General features: G+C 44.4%; 1 protein-coding gene across 2 annotated transcripts in view; it reads right to left on the reverse strand.

Moving 5' to 3' along the window:
- LOC106581519 (small G protein signaling modulator 2) overlaps positions 1-16,244 on the reverse strand; it is a 140,740-nt gene extending 124,496 nt beyond the window's left edge. The window contains exon 1 of one of the 2 annotated variants that reach the window (XM_045704090.1): positions 15,812-16,244. In XM_045704090.1, the coding sequence (XP_045560046.1) occupies positions 15,812-15,871 (60 nt within the window). In that variant the 5' untranslated portion in view covers positions 15,872-16,244. The remainder of the gene's footprint in view (positions 1-15,811) is intronic. The other variant, XM_045704092.1, reaches the window with a different exon arrangement.
- Positions 16,245-16,620: the final 376 nt, after the last annotated feature.

Consider the following 16,620-nt stretch of genomic DNA (forward strand, 5'->3'; position numbering starts at 1 on the left):
ACCTAATAAACTGTCCGTTGGAGTGTAGAAGAAAGTGCTAAAATCAGTATTGAGGCAGAAACGAGGAAAGCGAAAGACAGAAAATAAAAACATACGTTCAGAGTACAGTTACACCACTTCCCTGTCTTTTGAGACGTGTAACTTGGTAATATATATATATATATTTCACCTAATTTTAAACATTCTGTCATAAAGAGCACATGTTAAAATTCATAAAAAAATTCATAAAAGATTTTTCCCATTTTTCCCAAATAAATAAGACTATAATAAGTGACAAATAAAGTAACAGGTTTGAAAAGTTCCTCTTAAATCTACCATAACTCCCCTCATGACAGAGGGAATGGAAGCTTGTTGTGTGCAACAGGAAGATTCACACATTGTTTTCTATCTCTCTGGGTAACAGGGTTGATGTGTTACGTTCGACCCGCTCAGTTTTCCTCCACAAAACACCAGAAAAAGGAGTAGAACCAGCTCACCTGCTTTTACACCATGATTTGACTATTAGATGTTCAGTTGTTTAAAAAAGATATATATTTTAAAAGGAATAGTTTCACCATATTAAAACAAGAGTGCAGTTCAAGTAACAGTGTTCACTTAACATGAGGGACAGATGTAAATGAATCACATGACAGAAAAAAAATTATCTTCAGAAAACACTTAGTAAAATAATAAATAAATAGGACTTACAAAGTGAAACTTGGAGAAAATATTGGGGTTCAAGTGGGTTCAAATCTTCCTAGAAGTGACACATGGTTGATGGAGGGACAACGCTTTAGCAAGTCTTTATTCATATAAAATAAAATCAGATTTATTAAATTCTCCATGTGGTCTATATTAAAGGGCACTTCATTTAATATAATGTAATAGGCATTTCAATTTGAATATTGGTGCACAATGTCTACTTAAAATATCAAAAGGATGCAAAAGGCACTCATTTCCTGGAACTTAAATGAATGACCCATCAGTGGAATCAGTCAAAGTATTCATTTCCTGGAATGACCCTTCAGTGAAACCAGTTAAAGCACTCATTTCCTGGAATGACCCTCACTCATCCATCCTCTTCTTGGCATTCAAGGAATGACAGGTGACCAGCTGGAGACAAGAGAACATATCACACAGATTCCAAATGGCACCCTATTCCCTACATAGTGCACTACTTTTGACCAGAGCCCATAGCACCCTATTCCCTACATAGTGCACTACCTTTTTTTTTTACCAGAGCCCATATAACCTGTAGCTCTATAGTTGTTGTTGTTGTACTGCTAATCCAATGGTGTTTCCTTTTATTTCTGCAGAGCCAAATCTCAGCCTGCCAAATGGCACTCTATCCCCTACATAAAGCCCTACGGTCCCTGGTCAAAAGTAGTGTGCTATATAGGGATAAGTGTGCCATTTGACTCTGTCTCAGACTGGCAGAGATAACATAGTACCCCGCTGCATAATGAGAGGATATTTCTTCAGGGAAGAGACACGGGAATGTGGTTTGGACCCTCTGTGTGCAATATGGCAGTGAAGGTGCCGTTGGTGCAATGTGCATCCAGGCGATTATAGCAAACAAAGAAATGGACTGTATTAGAGCGATATCATTGGTGTGGTTAAGTCTCTGCCATACAGCAATTCCCTGTAGCAGTTTCGATGCAGTTTCACAGGATTCATTGAATGACACAGCTTCCAAGAAAGCAATTGCAACTCTCGAGTCCAGAGTCGGCAAATCTGTAACACTTTGCAAAGGTTGACTGTAGATAGTGGCCCAATAAGATGCATTTGAGGGCAGGGTGACCTGCTATTGAATGATTGGGCCATCACCCACTCTCCTATCCCCACCATTCTCACCATTCAAACCTCCACTCTCCCCATCAGTTACTCTAAACACATTTCAGTGAGAGACTCAAAACGATTAATGATTCACCAAACCTATCAGTTCCACTTACTGCTACAGCCCTGGGTGAGAGTGAGTGATGGCTCCCAATCACGAGGAGGTCACAACGGCTCATAATAACGGCAGGAATAGAGTGAATCAAATCAAATCAACATGTTATTTGTCACATACAGGTGGTTAGCAGATGTTAATGCGAGTGTAGCGAAATGCTTGTGCTTCTAGTTCCGACCGTGCAGTAATATCTAACAAGTAATCTACCAATTCCACAACAACTACCTTGTACACACGCACAAGTGTAAAGGAATGAATACGAATATGTACATAATATATGAATGAGTGACGGCCGAACGGCATAGGCAAGATGCAGTAGATGGTATAGAGTACAGTATATACATATGAGATGAGTAATGTAGGGTATGTAAACATTATATAAAGTGGCATTGTTTAAAGTGGCTAGTGATACATTACATCAAGATGGCAAGATGCAGTAGATGGTATAGAGTACAGTATATACATATGAGATGAGTAATGTAGGGTATGTAAACATTATATAAAGTGGCATTGTTTAAAGTGGCTAGTGATACATTACATCAAGATGGCAAGATGCAGTAGATGGTATAGAGTACAGTATATACATATGAGATGAGTAATGTAGGGTATGTAAACATTATATAAAGTGGCATTGTTTAAAGTGGCTAGTGATACATTACATCAAGATGGCAAGATGCAGTAGATGGTATAGAGTACAGTATATACATATGAGATGAGTAATGTAGGGTATGTAAACATTATATAAAGTGGCATTGTTTAAAGTGGCTAGTGATACATTACATCAAGATGGCAAGATGCAGTAGATGGAATAGAGTACAGTATATACATATGAGATGAGTAATGTAGGGTATGTAAACATTACATGAAGTGGCATTGTTTAAAGTGGCTAGTGATACATTTATTACATCCATTTTTCCATTGTTTAAAGTGGCTGGAGTTGAGTCAGTATGTTGGCAGCAGCCACTCAATGTTAGTGATGGCTGTTTAACAGTCTGATGGCCTTGAGATAGAAGCTGTTTTTCAGTCTCTCGGTCCCTGCTTTGATGCACATGTACTGACCTCGCCTTCTAGATGATAGCGGGGTGAACAGGCAGTGGCTCGGGTGGTATCAAACACGGAAACCATTTATTCCGTTCCAGCCATTAATACAGTACGAACACGTCCTCCCCAATTAACGTGCCACCAACCTCCTGTGCTCTCAACACAATGGCCAACAAAAAAAAAAGTTTCTCCAGGATAGTAACGGTATGACCATGGACCGTTTGGACTAGCCTCAGCCTGTAACGGTACAATATGACCATGGACCGTTTGGACTAGCCTCAGCCTGTAACGGTACGACTATGGACCGTTTGGACTAGCCTCAGCCTGTAACGGTATAACTATGGACCGTTTGGACTAGCCTCAGCCTGTAACGGTATGACTACGGACCGTTTGGACTAGCCTCAGCCTGTAACGGTATGACTACGGACCGTTTGGACTAGCCTCAGCCTGTAACGGTATGACTACGGACCGTTTGGACTAGCCTCAGCCTGTAACGGTATAACTATGGACCGTTTGGACTAGCCTCAGCCTGTAACGGTACGGTATGACTACGGACCATTTGGACTAGCCTCAGCCTGTAACGGTATAACTATGGACCGTTTGGACTAGCCTCAGCCTGTAACGGTATGACTACGGACCGTTTGGACTAGCCTCAGCCTGTAACGGTATGACTATGGACCGTTTGGACTAGCCTCAGCCTGTAACGGTATAACTATGGACCGTTTGGACTAGCCTCAGCCTGTAACGGTATGACTACGGACCGTTTGGACTAGCCTCAGCCTGTAACGGTACGGTATGACTACGGACCGTTTGGACTAGCCTCAGCCTGCAACGGTATGACTACGGACCGTTTGGACTAGCCTCAGCCTGCAACGGTACAATATGACCATGGACCGTTTGGACTAGCCTCAGCCTGTAACGGTACGATATGACCATGGACCATTTGGACTAGCCTCAGCCTGTAACGGTATGACTACAGACCGTTTGGACTAGCCTCAGCCTGTAACCGTATGACTATGGACCGTTTGGACTAGCCTCAGCCTGTAACGGTATAACTACGGACCGTTTGGACTAGCCTCAGCCTGTAACGGTATAACTACGGACCGTTTGGACTAGCCTCGCCTGTAACGGTATGACTACGGACCGTTTGGACTAGCCTCAGCCTGTAACAGTATAACTACGGACCGTTTGGACTAGCCTCAGCCTGTAACAGTACGATATGACCATGGACCATTTGGACTAGCCTCAGCCTGTAACGGTACGATATGACTACGGACCGTTTGGACTAGCCTCAGCCTGTAACGGTATGACCATGGACCGTTTGGACTAGCCTCAGCCTGTAACGGTATGACTACGGACCGTTTGGACTAGCCTCAGCCTGTAACGGTACGGTATGACTACGGACCGTTTGGACTAGCCTCAGCCTGTAACGGTATGACCATGGACCGTTTGGACTAGCCTCAGCCTGTAACGGTATGACTACGGACCGTTTGGACTAGCCTCAGCCTGTAACGGTACGGTATGACTACGGACCGTTTGGACTAGCCTCAGCCTGTAACGGTATGACTACGGACCGTTTGGACTAGCCTCAGCCTGTAACGGTATAACTACGGACCGTTTGGACTAGCCTCAGCCTGTAACGGTACGGTATGACTACGGACCATTTGGACTAGCCTCAGCCTGTAACGGTATGACTACGGACCGTTTGGACTAGCCGTTTGGACTAGCCTCAGCCTGTAACAGTATGACTACGGACCGTTTGGACTAGCCTCAGCCTGTAACGGTACGGTATGACTACGGACCGTTTGGACTAGCCTCAGCCTGTAACGGTATGACTACGGACCGTTTGGACTAGCCTCAGCCTGTAACGGTATAACTACGGACCGTTTGGACTAGCCTCAGCCTGTAACGGTACGGTATGACTACGGACCATTTGGACTAGCCTCAGCCTGTAACGGTATGACTACGGACCGTTTGGACTAGCCTCAGCCTGTAACGGTATGACTACGGACCGTTTGGACTAGCCTCAGCCTGTAACGGTATGACTACGGACCGTTTGGACTAGCCTCAGCCTGTAACGGTATGACCATGGACCATTTGGACTAGCCTCAGCCTGTAACGGTACAATATGACTACGGACCGTTTGGACTAGCCTCAGCCTGTAACGGTATGACCATGGACCGTTTGGACTAGCCTCAGCCTGTAACGGTATGACTACGGACCGTTTGGACTAGCCTCAGCCTGTAACGGTACGGTATGACTACGGACTGTTTGGACTAGCCTCAGCCTGTAACGGTATGACCATGGACCGTTTGGACTAGCCTCAGCCTGTAACGGTATGACTACGGACCGTTTGGACTAGCCTCAGCCTGTAACGGTACGGTATGTCTACGGACCGTTTGGACTAGCCTCAGCCTGTAACGGTATGACTACGGACCGTTTGGACTAGCCTCAGCCTGTAACGGTATAACTACGGACCGTTTGGACTAGCCTCAGCCTGTAACGGTACGGTATGACTACGGACCATTTGGACTAGCCTCAGCCTGTAACGGTATGACTACGGACCGTTTGGACTAGCCTCAGCCTGTAACGGTATGACTACGGACCGTTTGGACTAGCCTCAGCCTGTAACGGTATGACTACGGACCGTTTGGACTAGCCTCAGCCTGTAACGGTATGACTACGGACCGTTTGGACTAGCCTCAGCCTGTAACGGTATGACTACGGACCGTTTGGACTAGCCTCAGCCTGTAACGGTACGGTATGACTACGGACCGTTTGGACTAGCCTCAGCCTGTAACGCTATGACTACGGACCGTTTGGACTAGCCTCAGCCTGTAACGGTATAACTACGGACCGTTTGGACTAGCCTCAGCCTGTAACGGTATGACTACGGACCGTTTGGACTAGCCTCAGCCTGTAACGGTATAACTACGGACCGTTTGGACTAGCCTCAGCCTGTAACGGTACGGTATGACTACGGACCATTTGGACTAGCCTCAGCCTGTAACGGTATGACTACGGACCGTTTGGACTAGCCTCAGCCTGTAACGGTATGACTACGGACCGTTTGGACTAGCCTCAGCCTGTAACGGTATGACTACGGACCGTTTGGACTAGCCTCAGCCTGTAACGGTATGACTACGGACCGCTTTGGACTAGCCTCAGCCTGTAACGGCACGGTATGACTACGGACCGTTTGGACTAGCCTCAGCCTGTAACGGTATGACTACGGACCGTTTGGACTAGCCTCAGCCTGTAACGGTATAACTACGGACCGTTTGGACTAGCCTCAGCCTGTAACGGTACGGTATGACTACGGACCGTTTGGACTAGCCTCAGCCTGTAACGGTATGACTACGGACCGTTTGGACTAGCCTCAGCCTGTAACGGTATGACTACGGACCGTTTGGACTAGCCTCAGCCTGTAACGGTATGACTACGGACCGTTTGGACTAGCCTCAGCCTGTAACGGTATGACTACGGACCGTTTGGACTAGCCTCAGCCTGTAACGGTATGACTACAGACCGTTTGGACTAGCCTCAGCCTGTAACGGTATGACCATGGACCGTTTGGACTAGCCTCAGCCTGTAACGGTATGACTATGGACCTTTGAATCATTGGCCATTACCCCCACCTGTGGAGCTGTTGGTTGTACGTCGTGAGTTGTCGTAACCAATCCACATCCAACACAACTAAATATAGCTCAGAACTTATCCTGTACTGTCGTGGCTAAAAGACAAGACAGACCAACCCGAACATCGGCCGTGCGCAGCAGGTGGCTGTCCTATCGCCTCTGACCACAGCACATCAACTGTCATTTTCTGTTCATATCCTGACCATCCTAAACCCAGCAGCTATGCACAGCCAAAGTTCTTGTCTCTGTCGTGGTTAAGAGCATTGGGTATTGAAGGGAAGAATGGCTCTGTGGTGTCGTGGTTAAGAGCATTGGGTATTGAAGGGAAGAATGCCTCTGTGGTGTCATGGTTAAGAGCATTGGGTATTGAAGGGAAGAATGGCTCTGTGGTGTCGTGGTTAAGAGCATTGGGTATTGAAGGGAAGAATGGCTCTGTGGTGTCGTGGTTAAGAGCATTGGGTATTGAAGGGAAGAATGCCTCTGTGGTGTCGTGGTTAAGAGCATTGGGTATTGAAGGGAAGAATGCCTCTGTGGTGTCGTGGTTAAGAGTATTGGGTATTGAAGGGAGGAACGCCTCTGTGGTGTCGTGGTTAAGAGCATTGGGTATTGAAGGGAGGAATGCCTCTGTGGTGTTGTGGTTAAGAGCATTGAAGGGAGGAATGCCTCTGTGGTGTCGTGGTTAAGAGCATTGAAGGGAGGAATGCCTCTGTGGTGTCGTGGTTAAGAGCATTGGGTATTGAAGGGAAGAATGGCTCTGTGGTGTCGTGGTTAAGAGCATTGGGTATTGAAGGGAGGAACGCCTCTGTGGTGTCGTGGTTAAGAGCATTGGGCATTGAAGGGAAGAATGGCTCTGTGGTGTCGTGGTTAAGAGCATTGAAGGGAAGAATGTCTCTGTGGTGTCGTGGTTAAGAGCATTGGGTATTGAAGGGAAGAATGGCTCTGTGGTGTCGTGGTTAAGAGCATTGGGCATTGAAGGGAAGAATGCCTCTGTGGTGTCGTGGTTAAGAGCATTGGGTATTGAAGGGAGGAACGCCTCTGTGGTGTCGTGGTTAAGAGCATTGGGTATTGAAGGGAGGAATGCCTCTGTGGTGTCGTGGTTAAGAGCATTGAAGGGAGGAATGCCTCTGTGGTGTCGTGGTTAAGAGCATTGGGTATTGAAGGGAGGAATGCCTCTGTGGTGTCGTGGTTAAGAGCATTGGGTATTGAAGGGAAGAATGGCTCTGTGGTGTCGTGGTTAAGAGCATTGGGTATTGAAGGGAAGAATGCCTCTGTGGTGTCGTGGTTAAGAGTATTGGGTACTGAAGGGAAGAATGGCTCTGTGGTGTCGTGGTTAAGAGCATTGGGTACTGAAGGGAAGAATGCCTCTGTGGTGTCGTGGTTAAGAGCATTGGGTATTGAAGGGAGGAATGGCTCTGTGGTGTCGTGGTTAAGAGCATTGGGTACTGAAGGGAAGAATGCCTCTGTGGTGTCGTGGTTAAGAGCATTGAAGGGAAATACACTACAACTAAAAATAGCACTGTCTTTTGGGAGTAGTATTAGTACATCATAGTAGTAGTATTAGTAGTATTAGTAGTATTAGTAGTATTAGTACATCATCAACTAGAGAGAGAGAGAGACACAGACAGATGTTTACTGTTCATATTTGATTGTTTATTTCCCCTTTTGTTTATTATCCATTTCACTTGCTTTGGTAATGTAAACACATGTTTCCCATGTCAATAAAGCCCTTAAAATGTAATTGAATTGAGAGAGAGAAACAAAGACAAGAAACAGAGAGACAGACACAGACGGGAGACAGGCCAGTGAGTTGTGGCAGTATTAATCGTCAATTGATGCAATTTAACTTCTTAGCTAGCTGCTGATGCTTTCAGTTGCCAGGCAACGCTGAGGTGGCTGACTGCGGTTTAAAGAGACAGAGACCTTTCAACCAGGAGTTACAGCTGGGGCTTTGCTTACTGTCTCACATGTAGGTTTCTTTCTGTGTTTAAAGGTCTAATGTATTCACGTATACACAGACCCTATGATACATTTCAGGTGACACAGGTTACATATTACAAACAATTACATTACATTGCATTCTGTGTAGTGTACAACCATCAATGCATTGATTTTCCAATAGGGAACAGAAGGAGAATATACAATGTACGTCAGACAAACTGGATCCCCAGTAATAATAGTCACAATTCCAGGTGGTGATCAGGTTGTCAGGAGCGATAGCTAATCAATACACATTCCTCACATCCGCCGATCGATCAGTTCAGACGGGGACAGATTGGCCAAGCCAAGGGAACTCCCAATACTGTAGGTCAGGAACATATCTCACCAAAATAATCAAAGCGCTGCCTCTCCTCATACCCTGTCTGCATCCAAAATGGCATGTCACTCCCTATGACACTCTGCCTATGGGCCCTGGTGAAAAGTAATGCACTATACAGTGGAAAGTATTCATATTTCCACATTTTCTTACGTTACAGCCTTATTCTAAAATAGATTAAATGAAAAAAATGTCCCTCAATCTACACACAACATTGCATAATGACAACGCAAAAAGTTTTTTTTTACATTTTAGCACGTTTATTAAAAATAAAAACTGAAATATCACATTTACATTCAGAACCTTTACTCAGGACTTTGTTGAAGCACCTTTGGCAGCGATCACAGCCTCAAGTCTTCTTGGGTATAATTTGATATGATGAAGCTACAAGCTTGGCACACCTGTATTTGGAGAGTTTCTTCCATTCTTCTTTGCAGATCCTCTCAAGCTCTGTCAGGTTGGATGGGGAGCGTCGCTGCACAGCTATTTTTAGGTCTCTCCAGAAATGTTCGATCGGGTTCAAGTCCGGGCTCTGGCTGGGCCACTCAAGGACATTAAGAGACTTGTCCCGAAAACACTCCTACTGTGTGCTTAGGGTCAGTGTCCTGTTGGAAGGTGAACCTTCACCCCAGTCTGAGGCCCTGAGCGCTCTGGAGCAGGTTTTCATTAAGAATCTCACTGTACTTTGCTCCGTTCATCTTTCCCTCAACCCTGACTAATCTCCCAGTCACCGCTGCTGAAAAACATCCCCACAGCATAATTCTGCCATCACCATGCTTCACCGTAGGGAGTGTGACAGTTTTCCTCCAGACATGACGCTTGGCATTCAGGCCAAAGAGTTCAATCTTGGTTTCATCAGACCAGAGAATCTTGTTTCTCCTGGTCTGAGAGTCCTTTAGTTGCCTTTTGGCAAACTCCAAGCGGGCTGTCATGTGCCTTTTACTAAGGAGTGGCTTCCGTCTGGCCACTTTACCATAAAGGCCTGATTGGTGGAGTGCTGCAGAGATGGTTGTCCCACAGAGGAACTCTGGAGCGCTGTCAGTGACCATCGGGTTCTTGTTCACCCCCCTGACCAAGGCCCTTCTCCCCCAACTGCTCAGTTTGGCCAGCCAGCCATCTCTAGGAAGAGTTTTGGTGGTTCCAACTTATTCCATTTAAGAATGACGAGGGCCGCTGTGTTCTTTGGGACCTTCAACGCTGCAGAAATGTTTTAGTACCGTTCCCCAGATCTGTGCCTTAACACAATCCTGTCTCGGAGCTCTATGGACAATTACCTCACTAGCCAGATGAAGCTAGCTGGCTGCTTATAACGTTAGCTTTGGGCAACAGGGTTAAGTAGCTGGCAAGCTATTTATTTTCATGAACTGAAGTTCAATTTAAATAGCGAAAAGCAAGTGGCAACCTAGCTAATGCATACTCACAAGGATTCCTAAACCATTGCTAAGAATAATGAAAATGACTGCAGTTTCTACTGGTCATTGTTTTCAGGCTGGTTGTACTGGTGCTAGCTAGGTACCAAGCTAAAGCTAACTACCCCAGAAGTTGCGGTCGAACAAATTATGCTTTATTACCAACGCAGTATTGCAAACACATCGTTCGTGGCCGGTGTGTGCTTGTTTGCAGACTTTTTTGTACAGCTTTGACAGTGCTACTGTATCGTTTTTGACACGCAAAGACCCAAACGGCGTTCCATAGAATGTATGTCATGAAGATAATAGCAGTGACGCTATTACTGTGTAACTCCGGTAGGGCAACATCTGAAAAATAGCGCACTCGGTAGTGTGTACTGGTGCTCAACCAGTCGGCGAAAGCCAACATCACCCACGACAGATTACAGTTGATTGTCAAGGGCAATGAATTTCATTATCTTGGCTTTAATGGATTTCGCCTTTGAGTTGTCTCGCTGAAATGTTCTTACTCTTTCAAATGACTGCTCGATCCACACAGCAGACATTGTGGGCTAAGTTATGAATGCTCAGTGTTGCCAACAAATTTTCAGGGTAAGTTGCTAGAGGCAGGTTGATTTGTTGCTAAAAGTTGCTAAATGACGTTGTGATGTCATTGCGTGATAAGGTAAAACTGCGTCATTACGTAGAATCCACAATAACGTTCCTCAAATTGACTGGTCAAAAAAATATGATTTGAAAATATGATTTCACATTTGTTCAGGTACAGACTCCCACTCTTTCCTGTACTTCTGGCTGTACAATTTTGATTGAGACAGGTTGATTGATGTTGTAAGTTCTGTTCAAGATCAAACATTCGTGACCAACTATATGCCATACAACTCTCCTTCCGTGGCCTCCAACTGCTCTTAAATACAAGTAAAACTAAATGCATGCTCTTCAACCGATCGCTGCCTGCACCTGCCCGCCCGTCCAGCATCACTACTCAAAGGCGAAATCCACTCTGGACGGTTCTGACTTAGAATATGTGGACAACTACAAATACCTAGGTGTCTGGTTAGACTGTAAACTCTCCTTCCAGACTCACATCAAACATCTCCAATCCAAAGTTAAATCTAGAATTGGCTTCCTATTTCGCAACAAAGCATCCTTCACTCATGCTGCCAAACATACCCTCGTAAAACTGACCATCCTACCGATCCTCGACTTCGGCGATGTCATTTACAAAATAGCCTCCAATACCCTACTCAATAAATTAGATGCAGTCTATCACAGTGCCATCCGTTTTGTCACCAAAGCCCCATACACTACCCACCACTGCGACCTATATGCTCTCGTTGGCTGGCCCTCGCTTCATACTCGTCACCAAACCCACTGGCTCCAGGTCATCTACAAGACCCTGCTAGGTAAAGTCCCCCCTTATCTCAGCTCACTGGTCACCATAGTAGCACCCACCCATAGCACACGCTCCAGCAGGTATATCTCTCTGATCACCCCCAAAGCCAATTCCTCCTTCGGCCGACCTCTCCTTCCAGTTCTCTGCTGCCAATGACTGGAACAAACTACAAAAATCTCTGAAACTGGAAACACTTATCTCCCTCACTAGCTTTAAGCACCAGCTGTTAGAGCAGCTCACAGAGCACTGCACCTGTACATAGCCCATCTATAATTTAGCCCAAACAACTACCTCTTCCCCTACTGTATTTATTTACTTATTTTGCTCCTTTGCACCCCATTATTTCTATTTCTACTTTGCACTTTCTTCCACTGCAAATCTACCATTCCAGTGTTTTACTTGCTATATTGTATTTACTTTGCCACCATGGCCCTTTTTTTGCCTTTACCTCCCTTATCTCACCTCATTTGCTCACATTGTATATAGACTTATTTTTCTACTATATTATTGACTGTATGTTTGTTTTACTCCATGTGTAACTCTGTGTTGTTGTTGTATGTGTCGAACTGCTTTGCTTTATCTTGGCCAGGTCGCAATTGTAAATGAGAACTTGTTCTCAACTTGCCTACCTGGTTAAATAAAGGTGAAATAAAAATTAAATAAAAATTCATTGGGTTTGGCTCGTCGAACCCGTACTACTGCTGCTGCTGCAGTCAGCCAACAATGATTTGCAATTTGCTGAAATTGCTGCTGGCCTTCTGCTGCCTGTGCACGAGCTGAGCGCCTGCTGCTGATGTCACTCACAATGCACTTTCGCAGCCAGGCACATATGTTGTGACTGAGTGTGTGACAGAGAAAATCGTTTTTGTGTCATTTAGAGGGAAAATGCATTTTAGCTCTTGAGTCACTTTTCAAAAGTTGCTAAAAGTTCCAATTTATTTTTTTTTATTAGCTAAATTTGTTGCTAGGTGCTGTTTGAAAAAGCAGTTGCCGGAGTAGTCTGAAAAGTTGCTAAATCTAGCAACAAAATTGCTAAGTTGGCATCACTGTGAATGCTGTGTAGCGTTAAATTTGACGTGGCGTCATTACGTCATGTACCTACGTCCTATAGGTATGTATTCACGCCAGCTTTGACATCGGTTTTGCAGATCGGCGTTAAACTAGACATCGGGCCAATAACGATGTTGGCATTTTTAGCTAATATCGTCCGATTCCGATATGTTCACAGATATATCGTGCATCCCTAGTGTGTACCTTTCCAAATCATGTCCAATCAATTTAATTTAGCACAGGTGGATTCCAATCAAGTTGTAGAAACGTCTCAATGATGATAAATGGAAACAGGATGCACCTCAGCTCAATTTGGAGTGTCATAGTAAAGGGTCTGAATACTAATGTAAATAAGGAATTTCTGTTTTATATTTTTAATACATTTGCAAAAATTTCTAAAAACCTGTTTTCACTTTGTCATTTGTCTGTAGATTGATGAGGGAAAAAAAGATTTAATCAATTTTAGAATAATCTACAAAGTGACCAGTCTGTCTGGCCAATACAATCGTTAGGCTACACAGTGACATTTCAGACCAGTCTGACTGGCCAATACAATCGTTAGGCTAAACAAAGTGACATTTCAGTGTCTCCCATGTTGGCAAATTGATCTTGACTACTCTGTTTGGCCAATACAATTGTTAGGCTACACAGAAGGAGAGACTTCCACAAGATTGTCTTCATCAGTGTCAATAAATGAACTCAACAAAAAACTCCACGTAGTGTTTTCCCGAACACAGATCAAGCCTAGTTCTGGAGTAAAAAGCAAGCTCAATGGAGTCTCTCCTTTTGAAAGTGCCCAGGAAAACTCTCCACAACGGTGCATGTAATCCTATACAAAGCCTAAGGCAGTCATATGACATGCATCACTGCATCACTACAGACATCGGCACACACTCCTCAAAACAAGCTTGTCTTTGACGCACAGCAGGCAGTTTGTTTTATGAAAGCTTTATCATTAAACAGGAAACATGAACTATTCATCTATGCCATTTTTAAAAACACCAGTGAATATAACCGGAGGCAACGTTCAAAGACTAGAGCCCAGAGCACCATGCTGCTGTCACCACGTCCATGTGTCTGTCTGTGTCCCAGTACCCCACAGGTACATCACACAGTCCTTCCTCTGACTGCCTGGTCTGTGTTGGGAAGCTGTTATGACACACATCTCTGCTACAGCCAGACAATCTTGTGTCCCTATTTTATTCTCAGCATCACAGGTCATTATGTCAGGTCAAATTTTATATGGCAGCGGACCCCCCCCAAAAAAAAAAAATTGAACTGATGCATGAATAGTAACCATATGAGATGAGTCAGCCTACTAATTGTCATATCCCCCCACAAAAAATTATGTCCTAAAAGTTGGACAATCTGATGCGTTTATTACAAGGCGATCAAAATAAATACAATAATGTTTCACTGTCATTTACTTTGTGTAAAATTACTATGTATTCACTAAATTAAATGACTAATTGCAATCAAATACTTGGTGGTTAACTCCAACTATTACATGCATTTCAGCTTGAGTACTTTAATGTACAACATGAAGAGGGTATCATTAGCATATAAAACACATCAAAAACGCTTTCAGGTCATTTTATGTCAATTCTGATTGGTTAATAGCAGGCAATAAGCTACTTTTCATGATATCCCTATCAATTCTGATTGGTTAATAGCAGGCAATAAGCTACTTTTCATGATATCCCTATCAGAATAACAAAGAACACTTTGAAACCAGTGACACTGCGAGCAGTTTGGTGGCCACCCCCAGTGACACACCGCGAGCAGTTTGGTGGACACCCCCAGTGACACACTGCGAGCAGTTTGGTGGACACCCCCAGTGACACACTGCGAGCAGTTTGGTGGACACCCCCAGTGACACACTGCGAGCAGTTTGGTGGACACCCCCAGTGACACACCGCGAGCAGTTTGGTGGACACCCCCAGTGACACACTGCGAGCAGTTTGGTGGACACCCCCAGTGACACACTGCGAGCAGTTTGGTGGACACGTCTGTATTTTAAAGCATTTATTTCCAACCAACAACCTCTGACATTCATATGAATAGTTCCAACTGGCCATCCAGTTTTTTAAACTGAGGGCAAATGATGCAACGTAGACCTATGATTGTTTTTGGTCAGTGACTGTGGGGCCTCAGGCATGTTCTCTCAACACCTGTTGTTATAGCGAAACGACAGTCACTACACAGGTGCAACTTAATGTGAAGTGTTATCATTTTCTGATCGTGGAGTTCCCATTTTCTGATTGTCTTTTACAGTATAATTATGAACAAATCAGAAGAAGAAAAAAAACGCGTAACATTCAAACAGTTGTAAAAAAAAAAATATTAAAAAATAAATAAAGATGGATTTGATTGTAACAACAGTTGTATAACGGTCTTCCTCCTATTCATTTAGAATTGCCGGAGCATCTTCAGTATCCTAATTACTGTCATACTATCGATATGGATAGAAGGTTTCACTGCACTGTGCCACAATTAGCCGCTGCAGTAGATAGATATATATCCTATATGGCACTGCAATAGCCTAGGCTATCATTCACTGTGTGTTCCACCTGTAGCAATCGTTCTTGTTTCATAACAAAATACTTCCATAGGAAGGTTTTCATTTCAATGGCTCTTCCTCATCATGCTCCCTTGGCAAACTAAACTGCTGAAGAGTAAACATTCAAGGGAAACCGAGGGAAGCGGCGACAAACATAAAAATAAAAAAAATCCCTGGCGTTTTGTCGGAAAATAAATGTCAGAATGTAGTGTGATAAATGTTAGAAATGTAAGGGATAATGATATGCGCTACATTATTGCCAGCGGTGGCTACAGTAGGCTACACAATCATAACAAACCCATAGTGTATCAATTGCTCTCCAGCGCCGTGCACGCAGCAAATGGATTCAAATGTATCCACAACATTTACGCATTCTTCATAACTTAACACGGAAATTAACAGACAAATACATTATGGGACTGATTTACAGAAATTTCCCGAACAGTTCAACAGGGGCGTGAAACAAATGCGCTTACCTCTCGTTTCACATTCCACAGTAATTTCTCTTTGAATTCTTCATCTGTGGACGAACCCATGGCTCTCCCGTGTTCTTATGTCGGTCTCTGTGACAGACGAAGTGACAGCAGCAAGGGTCAACCTGATTGTCCTCAATCAAGGATATCTAGTGCCTTCCGTCCTTTCTAAGCTTTGTATTTACTTTTTCCTCCTTCCTTCCTTCCTTCCTTCCTTCCTTCCTTCCCTCCCTCTCACAGCAGTGTGCTGGTGCCTCCTGACAGCTGGCCGTTGACGCATGTGTGGGCCCGTGCTGCCGCGGAGCATTGAGGAGCCATCTACAGAGCCCCTCAGAATGACGTCAGCGGAGCCGGGACCAGCCCCCTTCACCACTCTTTATCAATGGGCTTAAAATCACTTCACATACTGGATCTCCCGCTTCCCGAAACGCAGCTCCGGCACTTTGACAGGCAGATATTAATAGCTCCCCTCGTCCCTCTGTGTGTGAGAAGAGGACTGGAGGATTGAGGGGAATTGAAGGTGTGAAGCTAAGCAGAATTTTAGCTGTAGTCTTTTGTATTTAACATGAAAGAGCCATGGGGGTTTCAAAAGACAGATTGACTCACACAGAATACCAACACAGATAGGAAGAGACACACGCAAACACACAATACTGTAAACAACACAACAGACACACACAATACTGTAAACACACACACACAATACTGTAAACAACACAACAGACACACACAATACTGTAACACACACACACAATACTGTAACACACACACACACACACACACACAATACTGTAACACACACACACACAATA

This window comes from Salmo salar, chromosome ssa20 (assembly GCF_905237065.1).
Source record: "Salmo salar chromosome ssa20, Ssal_v3.1, whole genome shotgun sequence".
NCBI lineage: Eukaryota > Metazoa > Chordata > Actinopteri > Salmoniformes > Salmonidae > Salmo > Salmo salar.